The sequence below is a fragment of the Doryrhamphus excisus genome, chromosome 7, assembly GCF_030265055.1.
Source record: "Doryrhamphus excisus isolate RoL2022-K1 chromosome 7, RoL_Dexc_1.0, whole genome shotgun sequence".
Taxonomy (NCBI): Eukaryota; Metazoa; Chordata; class Actinopteri; order Syngnathiformes; family Syngnathidae; genus Doryrhamphus; species Doryrhamphus excisus.
Genome location: NC_080472.1, coordinates 19,787,682 through 19,805,509, shown reverse-complemented (window position 1 = coordinate 19,805,509; position 17,828 = coordinate 19,787,682). Strand labels below are relative to the sequence as shown.

General features: G+C 43.3%; 1 protein-coding gene across 4 annotated transcripts in view; it reads right to left on the bottom strand.

Annotated features, from left to right (window-relative positions):
• The window catches only part of col7a1l (collagen type VII alpha 1-like), a 57,247-nt gene extending 41,552 nt beyond the window's left edge, over positions 1-15,695 (bottom strand). For 2 of the 4 annotated variants that reach the window (XM_058077628.1, XM_058077629.1), the window contains exons 1-2: positions 6,015-6,281; positions 1,860-2,066 (exon numbers count right to left, since the gene is read on the bottom strand). In XM_058077628.1, coding sequence (XP_057933611.1) covers positions 1,860-1,935 — 76 coding nt within the window. In that variant the 5' untranslated portion in view covers positions 1,936-2,066; positions 6,015-6,281. Of the gene's footprint in view, positions 1-1,859; positions 2,067-6,014; positions 6,284-12,950; positions 13,028-13,100 lie in introns of those variants that run through there. The other 2 variants (XM_058077627.1, XM_058077630.1) reach the window with 2 other exon arrangements.
• Positions 15,696-17,828: the final 2,133 nt, after the last annotated feature.

The window sequence follows — 17,828 nt, the reverse complement described above, 5'->3', positions numbered from 1 at the left end:
CCAAAAAAAGCATCAGTATTCCGAGCACTCCCGCAGTAAAACTTTAGCACAGCAATGAGGAGCGCATAGAATATTAAGGTAAACACAGCCAAAATCGCGGTCAACCCCCCCCCCTTCTTTGCTGAGCCAACAGGCGCTTTTTAATGGCCTGCACATATGACTCCATAACCCGGAATGAGGCTTGTAATAAAAATGATGCTGGTTGAGTAAATATAAGAATGTCAGATCAGTCGTGCTACAATCAGTTTTTCCTTTGGCGGCAATCCCAGGATTCACCGCAGGTATCAGACACCGCCATACTGGTCTGACGTTGTGTTATGTTCCGTGATCAGCGACACAGATTTCTGCACAGAAGACATCAAACACGATGGCAACTTTGAGCGAGGGCGCAGCTGGAGGCTTTGCAATGGACGATGTGATCAATAATCCAGAAGTTCGCCAGCGCCGGCGAGGCCGAGATAAGCAGCGATAAGCACGCTGCAGGATGGTCTGCTTTTCAAGGTTATCAATTGTGATATCTCAAAGCTGCCGTGCGATACTGTTAGACCACCATTGATTTCAACGTTACATCATAAGTCAGTGAATTACTGCATGCCATACCACAGAGAAACCGGTCAAGAAAATGGGACAGACATCACTGGACAACGGGTGTCAAACCTGTTTTCAATGAGGGCCACATTGCAGTCATATGAATATAACTTCCAGGTATGATTACACAGTGATATTTTTACCAACAAATGGATGGATAAGTGCTTTGAAATGACCAGTGGCGTCATTAGACCCATTTTAGGGGGGTTGAAGCCCCCTAAAATGTTCTTAAGCCCCCCTAAATAATTTCATATTTTTATTTTTATTTTTTTACAAAAAAGAACATTTTAGGGGGACTTCAACCCCCCTAAAAGTCCCCCTAAATCATTTGATATTTTTTATTATTTATTTATTTATTTTTAACAAAAAAGAACATTTTAGGGGGCTTCAACCCCCCTAAAATGTTCTTAAGCCCCCTAAATAATTTGATATTTTTTTATTGTATTTTTTACAAAAAAGAACATTTTAGGGGGACTTCACCCCCCTAAAATGTTCTTGAGCTCCCCTAAATAATTTGATATTTTTATTTTATTTTAGTTTTTACAAAAAAAGAACATTTTAGGGGGCTTCAACCCCCCTAAAATGTTCTTAAGTCGCCCTAAATAATTTGATATTTTTTATTATTATTATTATTATTATTTACAAAAAAGAACATTTTAGGGGGACTTCAACCCCCCTAAAATGTTCTTAAGTCCTCCTAAATTATTTGATATTTTTTATTTTATTTTATTTTACAAAAAAGAGCATTTTAGGGGGCTTCAATCCCCCTAAAATTTTATTTTATTTGACAAAAAAGAACATTTTAGGGGGGCTTCAACCCCCCTAAAATGTTCTTAAGCCCCCCTAAATAATTTCATATTTTAATTTAATTTATTATTTTTTTACAAAAAAGAACATTTTAGGGGGGCTTCAATCCCCCTAAAATGTTCTTAAGTCCCCCTAAATAATTTGATATTTTTATTTTATTTTATTTTACAAAAAAGAACATTTAGGGGGGGTTCAATCCCCCTAAAATGTTCTTAAGTCCCCCTAAATAATTTGATATTTTTATTTTATTTTATTTTAATTTGACAAAAAAGAACATTTTAGGGGAGCTTCAACTCCCCTTTTGCGTTCTGGTTTGATATTCAAACCCAAATGTTTGGAATTGAACTTCTCACGCCCTCCAAATCATAAAAAAACTACAGACTACACACAAGGATGTAAGCGCTCTACCTAGTGGAGAAAGGGTGAATTACAGTCTTATTTATGGCGGAAGGGTGACGCCATACCTTCAGCTTGCGCCGTAACACTCCGCTGGTGGAGGCAAAGGAACAGGAGAAAGAAGCAGACGGAAGAATGGCCCATATTCTTCCTCTCCTCCTCCTCCTCGCCCTGTTCCGATCACCCGCTCCTCCTCCCGTTGATGCTTCGCTTCACAAATCCTCTTCCAGGACGACGCTCCGGGATCATCAATTCCCACGCTTCTTGCCTCTTATCTAGACAGGGAAAGTCAAAGAAAGATAAAAACGTGAGCCGCCTCTTTTTTTTTTTTTTTAATGTTATGTTGAACTTGCCTTGATGAGACGTGCATGAATGCGGCACGATAAATCACTCATTGTTTATGATGCATTTATGGCCCATTGTCCTAATAAAGGCCCGAATAGGACAATAAAAGCTCAGTTCATAGCAGGGTCTAAGTTGGCGGTGTGCAGACACTTTTACAACACATTCCAACAAGAGCAAAGGTATAAAAGTCTCACACAGCAGCTTTTTAAACTGTCTAATACCAAGCCAGCTATCAGAGGCAATTACTGGGGCGTCGAAACAAACACACCCCTGGAATTTATGACCCTCAATAATCCACAGGAGCATTGCAGGGCTGGACCAGCCACGGTTCAGCAAGAATGGAACAGGAAATCTTCATGCATGACATGCCAATGAGGATGTTTGATTATGTTAATTGCTCCTCCGGACGTCAAGAATACGGATTTAAATCAAGAATATTAGATTTTTCCAAGCTCTGCAACCATTGATCAATTATATAATAATCATTATTATATTATTAATTAGCCTATCATTATTACTGTCGTCATTATTTGTTCTTCTGATTATTACTAGTAGTAGGCTAGTATTAGCCTGCTTTTGCAGATTTTTTTTGTAAAAAAAATAAATAAATAAATAAAAAATATCAAACTATATAGGGGTACTTAAGAACTTTTTAGGGGGGTTGAAGCCACCTAAAATGTTATTTTCTGTAAAATAAAATAAAATAATCAAATTTTTTAGGGGGGCTTAAGAACATTTTAGGGTGGTTGAAGCTTCCTAAAATGTTCTTTTTTTGTAAAAAAAAATAAAAAATAAAACATTTCAAATTATTTTGGGGGGCTTAAGAATTAAGGGGTTTGAAGCCCTCCTAAAATGTTTTTTGTAAAAAATAAATATAAAATAAAAAAATCACATTTTTTAGGGGGGCTTAAGAACGTTTTAAGGGGACTGAAGCCACCCTAAAATGTTCTTTTTTGTAAAAAAAAAAAAAAACCCAAATAATAACAAAATAAAAAATATCAATTTATTTAGGGGGGGCTTAAGAACATTTTAGGGGGTTTGAAGCTCCCTAAAATGTTCTTTTTTGTAAAAAAAAAAAGTAATAATAAAATTAAAAATATCAAATTATTTAGGGGGGCTTAAGAACATTTTAGGGGGGTTGAAGTCCCCTTAAAATGTTCTTTTTGTAAAAAAAAAATTAAATTATTTAGGGGGGCTTAAGAACATTTTAGGGGGTTTGAAGTCCTCCTAAAATGTTATTTTTTGTAAAAAATAAAATACAATAAAAAATATCAAATTATTTATTTGTATAATGACGCCACTCGTCTTTCAAAGCACTTATCCATCCATTTATTGGTAAAATCAGACGGCGTGCACACAAGCATGACATAAGTCATAAGTTATCGAGTTAGTGCTTACACTTGCTTCGCTTTGTGTTTACAGGACACTGGTCATCATCGAGTGTTTTTCCCTTTCAGGTTAAACGTTGTTTTAGCTCTCGTCTCGGCTGTCTACTTATCGCCAGCAAAAGAAGAAGACAAGTCAAGGTTGCGGTGTCAGACGTGAAAAAGACGTATGGAGCAGCACTACAGCTCAAGGGCCTGTGGTCGTGTTAAACGAGCAAAGAGCGGCGTAGATAGGAAGATCTCCGAGCAACACGCTGTCAAGTGAAGCTAATCAGCGACTGAGTCGTACAAATTCAAATACTTAAATCAGCGCATGACGACGAGGCAGATTATCTCATTTGAAACCAAGCAGGCGCCATCAGAGGGCGGCACGGACGGCACATTAGCTGCCTGGCGGATATGATTTCTGCAGATATGCTTTTAAATTGACTGTATTAAAAGATTGGAACGCTAACAAGTTTTCCTGACATTCCGTGAATCCAGAAGAGAAGCTGTGAGACGATGTGGGGTTTTTAAAGTGGGTTAGGTCCACACCAACGTCATCCAAGCATAGTAACAGAAGTTAAACCTTACTCCTGGAAACTCCTGGACCTCCAGTTGACAGTTTGGGCTTTTAGCTTGACGGCTAGCGCTGTGGACTCTCATTCTGCAGCTCGGGGCGGAATGTGGGGCTGGCTGAACCAGGCAGGCTCAGCCAGGTCCTTGATGGACCTTGCTTTGTGAACAATAACAATGTTTTTGTGTGTATTGTTAATGGTAATGGTTTAATTTCCTTTGAACATGCATCAGATTACAATTGAATGCATCACATAATCAGTTCACAGTTCCACATGTCCAAAAGGAGTAGGAAGAAGCAAAGCTTATTAAATCCTACCCCTCCATCTGGTACTTTTACAATCAGTAACTGTTACATTTGTTCACTTCCTGCTTTCCTAATATATATATTTTTAAATTAATTTTAATTTTAATTTTTTGTCTCATACCGAAATACAAAATAATTATTTGTTCACTTCCTGCTTTCCTAATATGATTTTTTAATTAATTTTAATTTTTTGTCTCATACCGAAATACAAAATAATTATTTGTTCACTTCCTGCTTTCCTAATATGATTTTTAAAATTAATTTAATTAATTAATTTTAATTTTAATTTTAATTTTAAAAGTCACATCCCAAAATACGAGGTGATATGACCATACAATGACATAATTATGACAATGACAAAATTATTAAGTATTGGATGACATTTTTAGCTAATTGCTTATTTTTAGCCTTATGCATTATTTTAGCTGTTTGAAGATGAACTATATCAGCAAGTTGAAGTATTTGTGTAATATTATAGTTATGGCAACACAATATCAGTGAATGTTATTATTGTCTTATTAGGACTATGTTGTCTTCTGGACTGCATGTGTTTGAATCTGGGTCCCTGAACGTGATCTGGTCGTGACCTGACAGCCACTCGTATTTTATCAGTGTTTACTTATGACATCAGTATGACTAAAATGTTTGATTACATCAGTACTTTCATTTTGTTATTGTTTTGGTGTCACGAGACTGTAAACATACAAGTTGACTTCTACCAGTTAACATAAGACCGCCATAACAACTGATTTCGATCAATAGGCAGCAATTCCTGAAAATCCCTTGCAGTCGTTGGAATACCTGACCTGACATTTACAGCGAGAGCTCTCCTCCTCGCATACCAATGCAGATCTTGTCTCTGCATGTATCTTATTAGCGCGGGAAGAAGCAACTTTTTTTTTTTTTTTTTTATGAATGGCAGCCAGCGTGGAAGCGGCATGGCTTCAATGTGTTGCAATCATTTTTCTTTGGTGCCGCCATAAGTGTCTGCAGCACAGGCCATCCAAAGACACAATCACAGAAGTTGCCATTAATAACTGGAAGTCCTGCATTGTCTGGCGCTAAGGAACGCTTGCAGAGGAGGGCATCTATCTGCAGGCGGATCAAGACCCTTTGACATTTATCACAGCCCTTGAGAAGATTAAACAATATTACAAAATGAAGTTTACTGACTCATTTTCTTTCTCTCTCGCTCTCTCTCTCTCACACACACACAAACACACACTTCGCCGGCCCTGCAAGTGTAGTCGCACGTCAGCTATTTCTACATAATGGCATTTTCCACCTCGCCACCTCCCGCAATGGATTATCCCCGTGAGACGGTTAGCGGCGAAAAAAAGGCAGCACACGAAACAGAGGCCACGCACGTCTGCGGGCGTTGGGAGTAATTCCGATTTTAAAAGCCCAAAAAGCGGAAAGTTTTCATGTGCAGCCGAGCACAGGTAGACAAGGGAAAATCTTTGCATTAGCGCAGGCATGCAAGGGCATCCTCCATGCGTGTTGCAGTGATTGTGATCACAACAACAAGGCGTCAGAGCGTGTAATATAAACAAGCTTTAACTAAGCAGGGACTCGGGAGATTATCACTTCAAGGTAAAAGTTTCACAACCTCTTTGTGCATTCTCACTTACTTCCGTCAGAGTAATCCAGGTATAGTCCAAGTGATGTCCATGGGGGGAGGACGCAGTCCCCTAAAAGACAAAAAGGTTATATATATCCAAGCCAAGGCAAACGTTTGAGAAGACACACATCTCATGTGTGGCGACAAGACAAGACGAGCTGAATGAATGAATGACACTTGTTTTGGGGCTTGGCTAATACTCATAAAAGTTTTGGGAAGAGTAGGGGTGGGGGCAGCTGCAACCTGTTGGCTCAGGAGGAAACATGAGGACAAGAAGAAGAAGTGGGGGTGACACCTTCCTTTCAACAAAGGGAATGAAAACAAAAAATAAATCACATTTTTACAAGCCGCCCCCGCCCCCGGGACCCAACCCCCCCGGCCCCTTTTGGTTTGGTTTTTGTTGGGGTTGGACATGAGGTCACCAAATGGAATGTGGTGACCAGTTTAATGAGCTTTGGCCAGCTGTGAAACACAACTATTGTGGGAACATAAAGAATTTATATTTTGCATTATTTGATCCTAAGGAGGTTCTAAGTGGAGCTTCAAAATGCAAAAAGAAGAAATGAGAGTTAGACAAAACCATTTCCGAGTAAGCAATTTATGGCAAACAAGCACTAAAGTCAAACAGGCTGTAAATCAGCTGATCAAAAAGTTAAGTCCAAGTCCAAATCTTGACAAAAATGTGGATTTAATGCCTGACTGTATTAAAAGTAAAAATGGTAATGGTAATGGTTGAATTTCATTTGAACATGCATCAGATTACAGTTGAATGCATCACATAATCAGTTCACAGTTCCACATGTCCAAAAGGAGTAGGAAGAAGCAAAGCTTATTAAATCCTACCCCTCCATCTGGTACTTTTACAATCAGTAACTGTTACATTTGTTCACTTCCTGCTTTCCAGAATACATTTTTTTGTGTTGATATGACCACACAATGACATAATGGGTCCCATAGTAACTGTCAGGAGGGTTTGAGTGTTTTTTAAGGCTCTGGTCTTAAACCTTTAATCAGCTGATGAACAGCCTTTATTTGCCTACTTAGCATTTCACTTCAATGCTCGTTTGCAATAAATTACTCACAAAATTATTATTTTTTGTCTCACTCCTATTTCTTCATTTTGCACTTTGAAGCTCCACTTAGAAGTTCCGTAAGATCCAACATTGCAAAATGTAAATTCTAACAATTTCTAATCAGGAGCGTATAAACACCTAGCGGGCACAACGCAGTGTTCTAAAGTTGAAGCGATGTAGAAAAGTAAAAGTATATCAGAACAGTAATTGACTCTCTCGGTCTGAGATGCCCCATCGCTGACCTTCTGCACATCAAACGAAAGGTTCAAAAGGGTGTACACGAGCGGCCCTGGACCGCTTTCACTGGAACTGTCAAAGGGGGCAGCATGGGGCTGTAATGCGTTTCCCTTGCGTGTTAGTGTTCTCCCCTGGAGCCGCAATAGGGATATAAAGCCGTGACAGCACAAACACTGGTATTCCCAAACAACTCCACACGTTCCAGTAACTGATTGAAATACCACAGATGCCTTATTGGACCTGTACCTTGCAGATACCAGCTACGGTAGCTGCTGCATGGAACCTGTTGGATATTAATTGGGTATTCAGAACTAATAGCGCTGTTTACTCCGAATGGGTGTAAATTCCACCCCCCCCCCCCCACCTCCCAGCAAATACACTACTACACCACCTCCCCAGTGATGAGAGGTGGCAGCAGGCTTTGATTAAATTCACGCCGCGGGCTAACATGAAAACAATCGTGTGCATTGGGAGTGAACAGAAACAAAAAGAAGCAAAGAGGAGGAGGAGGGAAGGAAAAGTAGAAAAATAGTCCAATAAATGGGAAAAGCCACAGGGAGCGGAGGATGAAGGGTGTGGGAGTTTGGAGGCTTCGGAGTGGGAGGTGCATTGGGACTACGCATGGCAGGCAACAATGACAGTATATCTTTGTGTGTGTGTGCTGTTGTCATTCGGAGGTTCAACTTAGCTGCGTAAACATTAAAGGTAGAGTAATTACATACATGCTAAAACTCAACTCTATATGTGCCCTGTGATTGGCTGGCCACCAGTCCAGTCTCGCTTGAAGACAGCTGGGATAGGCTCCAGCACCCCCGTGAGGATAAGCGGTAGAAAATGAATGAATTAATGAATAAAACTCAACTCTGAACCCACAAATTTCCTTCAATGCTTACAAGCAGAGTTTTATTTATGTCTAAAATGCTTTATTTTGAGGCTGCACGGCGGTTGAGTGGTGAGCGCGCAGACTTAGCAGCTCGGAGACTCGAATTCAATCCCACCCTCGGCCATCTCCATTTGCATGTTCTCTCCAGGTACTCCGGTACTCCAAAACATGCTAGGTTAATTAGCGACTCCAAATTGTCCATAGGTATGAATGTGAGTGTGAATGGTTGTTTGTCTATATGTGCCCTGTGATTGGCTGGCCACCAGTCTCTCGCCCGAAGACAGCTGGGATAGGCTCCAGCAACCCCGCGACCCTTGTGAGGATAAGCGGTAGAAAATGAATGGATGGATGGATGTTCATACTTGGTTGTACGGCGGTCAAGTGGTTAGCGCACAGACCTCACAGCTAGGAGACCCGAGTTCAATCCCACACACACTGTGTGGAGTTTGCATGTTCTCCCCGTGCATGCGTGGGTTTTCTCCGGGTACTCCGGTTTACTCCAAAACATGCTAGGTTAATGAGCGACTCCAAATTGTCCATAGGTATGAATGTGAGTGTGAATGGTTGTTTGCCTATATGTGCCCTGTGATTGGCTGGCCACCAGTCCAGGGTGTACCCCGCCTCTCGCCCGAAGACAGCTGGGATAGGCTTATTTTGGAGGAAGTTCTAGTAATAATATTGCATAATAGAAGCGAACAGGTGACTATAGGGGTGTTATTTCATGTCTTGAGGGCTCTGATAATGTAAGAATAAGAATCTTATCAGAGTCGGATGTTTCTTAGAGACAGACCCTTTCCTTTATATGGATTCACTTCATGGATAAAACTTTTGGCCCACAAGGACATGAAGCCGACAGGAAGTGAGTGAATGAAGAAGAAAAAAGATGCATTAAACGAGCCCAATCGGCGTCTAAGTCCCAAGGCGAGTGATGATATATGAAAATGGAGGTGCGTGCGAGTATAATTACCAATTAAAATTCTATTTAGTAGAGCTTGGGTCATTCAGCACTCTGCCCCGTGGCAGCTTCTGAAGAGGCGACGCCTTTCTTAATTGATGAAAAGCAAATGTAACGCTCTTCACAAATGTTCACCTCTGCTTCACTGGCTCCGTCCCAAATGAAAGGAGAGCCAAGCATCAGTCTCCATCATTAAATGAAGTATATCTCATAGAGAAGCTTTAGTCATGTATAGCAGTGGTTTGCCCTCCAAACTGCTTGAGCTAAAAAAAAAAAAAAAAAAAGTATTTCTTCCATTTAAAAATTGCTGAACTTTATCCGTGCATACGTTTTAACATTTTGCAATTTAAGTGTCAGAATTGGAGCGTGTCAAAAAAAAAATCTACCCTGGGGCTGTGGGGTTATTGTCCGCCCTGGCTGTGTTCCAGTGTGCAATCACGGAGTGACATGCATGTCAGACAAATGTGATGCCTTTCATGCAGTATCAAGAAGATGGCTGTTCTGGCTTCGACAAGCAAAAAGGGTCTGATCCGAGCCAAGCCTCTCATGAACACAAACACATGTAAACAGTGTAGCCACGCTGCTGCACGGCATTTCATTTCTGCTGTGATAAATTCACCTAATTAGCCGTCTGCCACTGTGACGCGAGCTGTCATGGCAACGTGAGGAAAACAGAGGTTGGCGTCGCGAGGCCTGCTTTTAGAACAGAGCGGCGGCGGATTGAGATGCAGCCGAGGTCCCGGCGTTGAGAGAATTAGTCATGAGTGTGTGCCCAATTACCATTCCCGAGCTGACAGCGAGTCTCCAAATAATGAAGGAAAGTACAGGCAGTAAATCCCATCAATGCGGACACAATAAATAAATAAATAAACAATAAATATTTACACCTGGATTCCAAAATGACATTTAAAAAGTGAGGAGAACATGACTTTATGATCATATTAATGGTATTAACAGAATATCTTTGCACAGATTATTTAAAAAAACGTGCTTTTCTTCCTTACGATTTGCAGTTATAGCGCCCTCTGTTGCTCTGGCATGCAATTGACAGCCTGCAAATGCGTTATTAGATTTTGAAAACTATGTTAATTCATAAATAAAATCATGCTTTTTCATGGTTGAATACAGCCTATTATTACACAAAAACATGCATATGTTTTGGGGCTGCACGGTGGACGAGCTAGGAGACCGGGGTTCAATTCCACCCTCGGCCATCTCTGTGGGAAGTTTGCATGTTCTCCCCGTGCATGCGCGGGTTTTCTCCGGGTACTCCGGTTTCCTCCCACATTCCAAAAACATGCTAGGTTAATTAATTGGCGACTCCAAATTGTCCATAGGTATGAATGTGAGTGTGAATGGTTGTTTGTCTATATGTGCCCTGTGATTGGCTGGTGACCAGTCCAGGGTGTACCCCGCCTGCATTCCAAGACGTTGTGATGATATGTAATACTGCACACCTGGTCACTAGGTGTCAGTAATGTCACTGTAATATCGGGTGAGACACACAAGCACCAGACAGGCTTTTGTTGCAACTTCAAATAACTTCAACTCAACACTGAGCCCTTGACATCACATCCATATCACAACAGTATTTGTCTTATTTTCTATGAAAATGAAAATATTCAAGTTACAAATACCTTAAAGTGTATCCCTGGACATTAACAAGAATCCTTTACATTTTGGTGATAACAGTGACAAGAGTGTGACTTGCCTGCAGGTAAGTTGTTATCTTTTAATGTGCATGTGTAGGAACTCCACAACCCGTGAAGGTGAAAGTGCAGCAGCTGTCCACGCTTGACCTCTGAGCCCCCCCCCCCAGACCACAGAGACAGGGGGTGAGCAAAGGAGTGGGCAACTTTTGCCCAGAGAGGACAGACGGACATGTTTGTTCTTGTGGGGACACACAGAGGTGATTAGAATAGAATAAATAAAAAGGAAGAAGAGCACAGAAGCAATGCTGTTTGCTTTCCGTGTTGCATGCATGACTTACCCTAAATTGGTGTTGGTACTAATGTGTTGGCGTCCTTTTTATGCCTGCAGAGCACAAAAAGAGCGGTAATTATATAATAAATCCACATGGATCTTGGAATTATGTAGGATTTATTATTAAAATACATAGTTTGTGATATTCATTAATTAATTAATTTTCTACCGCTTATCTTCACGAGGGTTGCGGGGGTGCTGGAGCCTATCCCAGCTGTCTTCGGGCGAAAGGCGGGGTACACCCTAGACTGGTGGCCAGCCAATCACAGGGCACATATAGACAAACAACCATTCACACTCACATTCATACCTATGGACAATTTGGAGTCGCTAATTAACCTAGCATGTTTTTGGAATGTGGGAGGAAACCGGAGTACCCGGAGAAAACCCACGCATGCACGGGGAGAACATGCAAACTCCACACAGAGATGGCCGAGGGTGGAATTGAACCCTGGTCTCCTAGCTGTGCTCTGCTAACCACTCGACCGCCGTGCAGCCAAGTATGAACATCCATCCATCCGTTTTCTACCGCTTATCCTCACAAGGGTCGCGGGGGGTGCTGGAGCCTATCCTAGCTGTCTTCGGGCGAGAGACGGGGTCCACCCTGGACTGGTGGCCAGCCAATCACAGGGTACATATAGACAAACAACCATTCACACTCACATTCATAACTATGGACAATTTAGAATCGCCAGGAAAACGGAGTACCCGGAGAAAACCCACGCATGCACGGAGAGAACATGCCAACTCCACACAGAAATGGCCGAGGGTGGGATTGAACTCGGGTCTCCTAGCTGTGAGGTCTGCGCGCTTTGTTTGCGATATTTTGATTGTAATCCTTTAAACAAATTATTACAATTTCTGCATGGGTTACCAACTAAAAAAATTAACATAATCCATTATTTTTTGGGTTTTTTTATTACAGGAAAAAGTTTTGGACCCCCCCGTCAGAGAGTGAACAACATGCGTTAAAGTACTAGAAAGGGAGCTTGCTGGAATGCGTCTCCTTGCGTTGTGTAATAGTGCACGTCGGTCATGGCTGAAGGATGATACAAACATACACACAAGCACAGACACGTCCAACACGAGCGGGTCAATGCTCTTTTTATGGCAGGGATCAACAGAATGGAAAATGTCTGAAGGGTGGGATGATACAATGCTGAGTGGCAGTTCCTGTTTATTTTATAAAAGCGTCGGCGTAAAGATTCATATAAACATAACGGACGACGGTGTTTTCATTTGGTGACCTTTTTTGATACGATGGGAACAAATTAAGGCACCGGGAAAAAAAAAAAATGAGCAGATGGTTGGGCGACAGGAATGAAAGCACGGACACCTGGGAGGTTTTGCAATCCTACATAATGCGGAGCGCCGCACTCGGCTCCTCCATCACTCTTTGAAAAGTCCCACTTTGAACTCATTCGATATGCACAGCGCAGTCAAGAGTGCGAGTACAAGGACGCTAGACTGTTTGATAGCCAGACATTCACTGGATCAATCGCACTGATGGGGAGTGGAGTGGACTGTGAAGGTTCATAAAAAGCAGGAGAGCCAGTGACGAGAGGATGAAAATGCCCAAAGAAGGGAAAGCGGCCGCCAAAAATAAGAGAATGACCCAGAAAGCAAGGTTATGTCTATTCAAAACATACAAAACAATGATTCAACTGACAAGAGTAAGGAGCCCCAATTTGTCATTGCCCTCCGGAGGGATGATGTGTGTGTTGATGCTGACATCCAGACGCAAGGTCAAATCCTTGTGTACACACGTCATCGCTTTCTGGTGACGTGGGAGTCCATTTCATGAGCTAACCTTACCTGCCAGCGCTGGTCGCTGGTTCCAAGATGTTTGTTGGCCCACCCAAGACTCGTTTCCACTGAACTTCTCGAAGTGCCTGCAGGGGAAAAAGGAGTTAGCTCAACAAAGCATCCGATTATAATCAAAAGAATGCAAACATTTAAGACCACCTTTTGCAGTTGGAGCTTAAGGAGACGGGAAGACGCAAGTTTGAATCTTCACTTGGGTATCTGAGCCTGCAACACACATTGCCGGATGCCGTTTGACACCCCTGCACAACATGAAGCTCCATTGTTCCATTGAAGGATTATGATGGCGCCCACTCCACTGGAAAACATCTCAGGCGGGGTCTCCTGGTCATGACTTTGGAAGCCATCAGGACCGTCAAAGGAGAATAAAACGTTCTTCCACCTTTCAATGTCCCGATGTTTGGTGATCTCCTGCAAATTCCATTCATTCATTCATTTTCTACCGCTTATCCTCAAGAATGTCGCGGGGGTGCTGGAGCCTATCCCAGCTGTCTTTGGGCGAGAGGCGGGGTACACCCTGGACTGGTCGCCAGCCAATCACAGGGCACATATTTACAACCATTCCCATTTAGGTATGAATGGGAATAGACAACCATTCCCATTCCCATTTAGTTATGAATGGGAATGGTTGTCTATATGTAAAATAAGTGTAAAATGTTAAAATAAACCATTCATTCATTTTCTACCGCTTATCCTCACAAGGTTGCAGGGGGTGCTGGAGCCTACTCCAGATGTCTTCGGGCGAGAGGCGGGGTCCACCCTGGACTGCTCGCCAGCCAATCACAGGGCACATATAGACAAGCATTCCCATTCCCATTCCCACCTATGGACAATTTGGAGAATTTCGCCAATTAACCTAGCATGTTTTTGGAATGGAATTAAATCCACGCATGCACGGGGAGAACATGCAAACTCCACACAGAGATGGCCGAGGGTGGAATTGAACTCGGGTCTCCTGCGCGCTAACCACTTGACCACCGTGCAGCCCCTGCAAATTCCAAAAATGAGCAATTTTATGGCATTGAAAATAACAAGGCCTTTGAAGACGCTTTTGATCTCAAAGCCCTTCTCACCAAGATGCCGTCTGATGTTCTGTTCTTGGTACCAACCTCAACTTGTCACACGTCTTGACGGACAGCTGTCTCATTCCCATTTCTCATTTTTTTGCATTTTGAAGCTCCACTGATGAACCTATTAAGATACAACACTCTTACAATGATTAAAATGGTCTTAAATTTATAACCAGGAGTGTATGTGATGCTAACTTACATGATAACGGTAAGGCCAGATAAATGATGCACCAACTAAGTCTTCAGCAGGCAAAAAGTGGTTTGTCCTTGGAAAACTGCTAACGCTAAGTGATGTTCTGCAAATGGTAGCGTACGTGGAGGCTAAATGCGATTTAATGACTGAAATGTCATCGTCAAGGTCAGCGAGGGCATCGTTTTTTTACGAGGCAGCAGACAGGGATGAAACAGCAACATCCTCGAAATGTGAAAAAATGCTGACTTCTATAGAATGCACTATGTATTGATTATCACAATTACACACCATTACAGTTCTATTATCCACACTGGCTGGCTTTAATTACACTGGAGAGCGAGCGGGAGCGCGTGGAGGAGGCGATAGAGAGGACGGAGAAGAGGGGGCGGCGGCGGCAGCGGCGGCGGTGGAGGGAGCGACGCAGATAGATGGATGACGCGGCGACACACTGCAGCAAACTAATTAAAACAGAAAGTTTTTGTTTCAAGCGAGTCGACAGCCAATGAATCTGGCAACGAATGAATGTGTCCGCAGGGAAGAGGCGGCGACGAGTTATACGTCCACGAGGAGGAGGAGAGCCGTTGCCATGGCGACTGAGCATTGCGCCACATCCTGCAGCAGAGCTAATGCGGCCGCGCCGCCTCGGCCTTCGCTGTGTGGCCGCCGCGAACGACTAAATATTTGTCGTCGGTGAGGGCGCGGCGTATTGCAGCAAGAGTTGATCTGCAAGACACGTACTCCCAACACAGGTGAGGGGCCACGGCTGTACCTGGGAGATGGTTCTGTTCTTTCACTGCCTATTTTCACAGTCCATTCATTGGCTCGTAAGCGCCCCGCTCCCTTACTGTGGTGCGTTCATGCGGCCTTTAAAAAAGGGGAAAACAGTAAATTTATGGTGTTACACAACATTGAAGACATAATGGAAAATTTGTCAAAACACTTTTTAGATGTAATATATTTCACAAACAACATGCATTCCTATAGTGATTTTCCTGCCAGCTCTCCCTGTCCTTTCACTGCTGTGTTACACAGAAAACAGCTTAGTGAGCATAACGTCCGTTTAAAAAGGCCACTGATTGCTGCACAGGGCGACACAATGTGAGTTCGTAGAAGACGGACTGCAGCGTAAACTAGGTTAGACCTCAGGGGGTGAGGGATGGGGGGGGGGGGCTCCGACAGACAATATCTGCCAAAGAATTATGACGGCCCTGCGACATCTGCTGCCTGGAGAGCGAGACAGACAGTGATGGATGGCCAGGTGTGCCTTCCTATTTACGAGGAAACACGAGACGTCTGCTCGCACCCATTTGTACACCAGTTAAATAGGCAATGTTTGTCTTCCATAACTAATCAAAAATGCAGCAAAAAAATGACAAAATGGAGTCAGACATGTTCAAGCATAGGAGAAGGAAAAGATGAAGTGTTTGTTTTGGAGAGGAGCCATTGACAGACACGGGCTTCAAAAAAAAAACCTTGACTCTATTCCTGAAAGTTGGCTTTGTCTTCTGATTCGACGTCGGTGTGGCGGCTGGGCGACGGCATCGGGCTGTTAGTTTGAGGAGTCTTGCGTCCAGGTGGGATCGGTGGCAGGACGGGTTTGACGCTGGATCCGGGCCGTCTGTCAGAAAGGGGCGCCATGATGGTTGTGGCATCGGGTGGATCACCTGCAAACGACACGTGGTTTTGTCCGTGTTTGTTTTAAGAGGCGAAGGAATAATTCATAAAATTCTCACCCTTGAATGTTTGTACTGTCAGTCCCAGGATGTCGTCATCCAGCAGCCGACTGGATGCAGAAGCACCAAGTGATTCATCTAAGCTGTTGGGACAGGGATGGATAACATGAAATGAGGAGCTGGATTAGCTTAATTCCACTTTGTTTTGTTTCCTGTTTCCAAAAACTATGATTCTCTGGGATTGACAGTAGCAATCTGTATGCTGTGACAATATGTGAAGGAGACACAAGCTGGGACGCATCCCCCACTAAGGTTACGTGCAGGCAAGAAGACATGTTTGGAATCCTCTATACAAATACTGAAGGCCTGAGTAATGAGCAAATGCATGATGTTAACTGTGTGTGTGTGTGTGTGTGTGTGTGTGAAGGCCGTAGGGGCATATGATACAAGAGACGTACCTAAGTAATTAAATTAGAGGTGAGAAGAGACACACTTATGTAAGCAAAACCAGCATCATTTAACCTCTGCCCGTGTATTGTTTGTTTAATTCCTGCCGAGTGCAAAAACAACGACAACAAGACCTTCAAAACGAAGCACACAGCTGGCTGAAGAATCGTTTCACCACTTCACCCTCAAGGTCACAGGCGAAGCCCAAACAAACCATCCAAAAGCAGTTAGGACAAGTGGGACAATCAAGGCAATTTTCCCAGCGCCACAGAAAAGGACCACCACTCAGCCGTCTAAAGCGTGAGTGCTGCTTCAAAAATGAACCTTGTGATGAAGCGACTGTAGACCCCTGGACTCTTCCCCACGACCGCCTCTCGCACCGGCTGCTCTCGACGCCGAATGGAAGCCAGCTCCTGCGGCGGGGAGACATGAGAGGGGGGGAGTGCCGGATGATTGGCAGCGTCTGGCTGTGACAATCATTCACTCGAGTGACTTCGGTGACGTTTCAGTGTCCGGGAACTCACAGCAGGGGTCCTGCTAGGGGCGAGCTGTTCCCTTATCTTGGTGTGGTAGTTTTTGTAGTGCGGGAGGGAGAGGTCGAGGCAGGGTGAAGAGGATGACCTTGGCTTCTCCTCCGTTTCTCCTTCACCTACGGTGTGGGAATCATGTTCCATTACAAACTCATAAGACACTAAAATGACATACATTCTGTTCATATTCAATTCCACCCCTCCCTGAGGATGCTGCTGTTGTACCTGCTTCCCGCTCCTCCAGCGACAAGTACTCCTTCACCACCTCCTCCAGCATCTGGTAGGCTTTGTTCAGGTCATCTGCGCACACAACAATATGCTCAAGCAGCAATGAAAGAAAAGACATGTCAGCGCTGCGTAAAAGTGATGAGTGTGCCGCCCTCCCCGTGTTTGTCTCATTAAGAAAACAGCTAAAACGCCAGCGCGTGACAAACTATTTGTTGGCGAGCCCTTAATACAAAGCGGTAATGGGACAGAAATTGTGCCGTATGGATTTTAGTGAGGTGCGTTCATTTATCTGAGGCCTTATCAGTGACATAAGGTGTGTGTTTATTCTGAAAAAATGCCTCTTAGCATCCAGACCAGAAGATTCATTCATTCATTCATTTTCTACCGCTTTTCCACACGAGGGTCGAGGGGGTGCTGGAGCCTATCCCAGCTGTCTTCAGGCGAGAGGCGGGGTACACCCTGGACTGGTGGCCAGCCAATCACAGGGCACATATAGACAAACAACCATTCACACTCACATTCCTACCTATGGACAATTTGGAGTTGCTAATTAACCTAGCATGTTTTGGAGTAAACCGGAGAAACCGGAGAAAACCCACGCATGCACGGGGAGAACATGCAAATTCCACACAGTGTGTGTGGGATTGAATGCGCTAACCACTCGACCGCCGTACAACTAAGTATGAACATCCATCCATTTTCTACCGCTTATCCTCATGAGGGTCGCG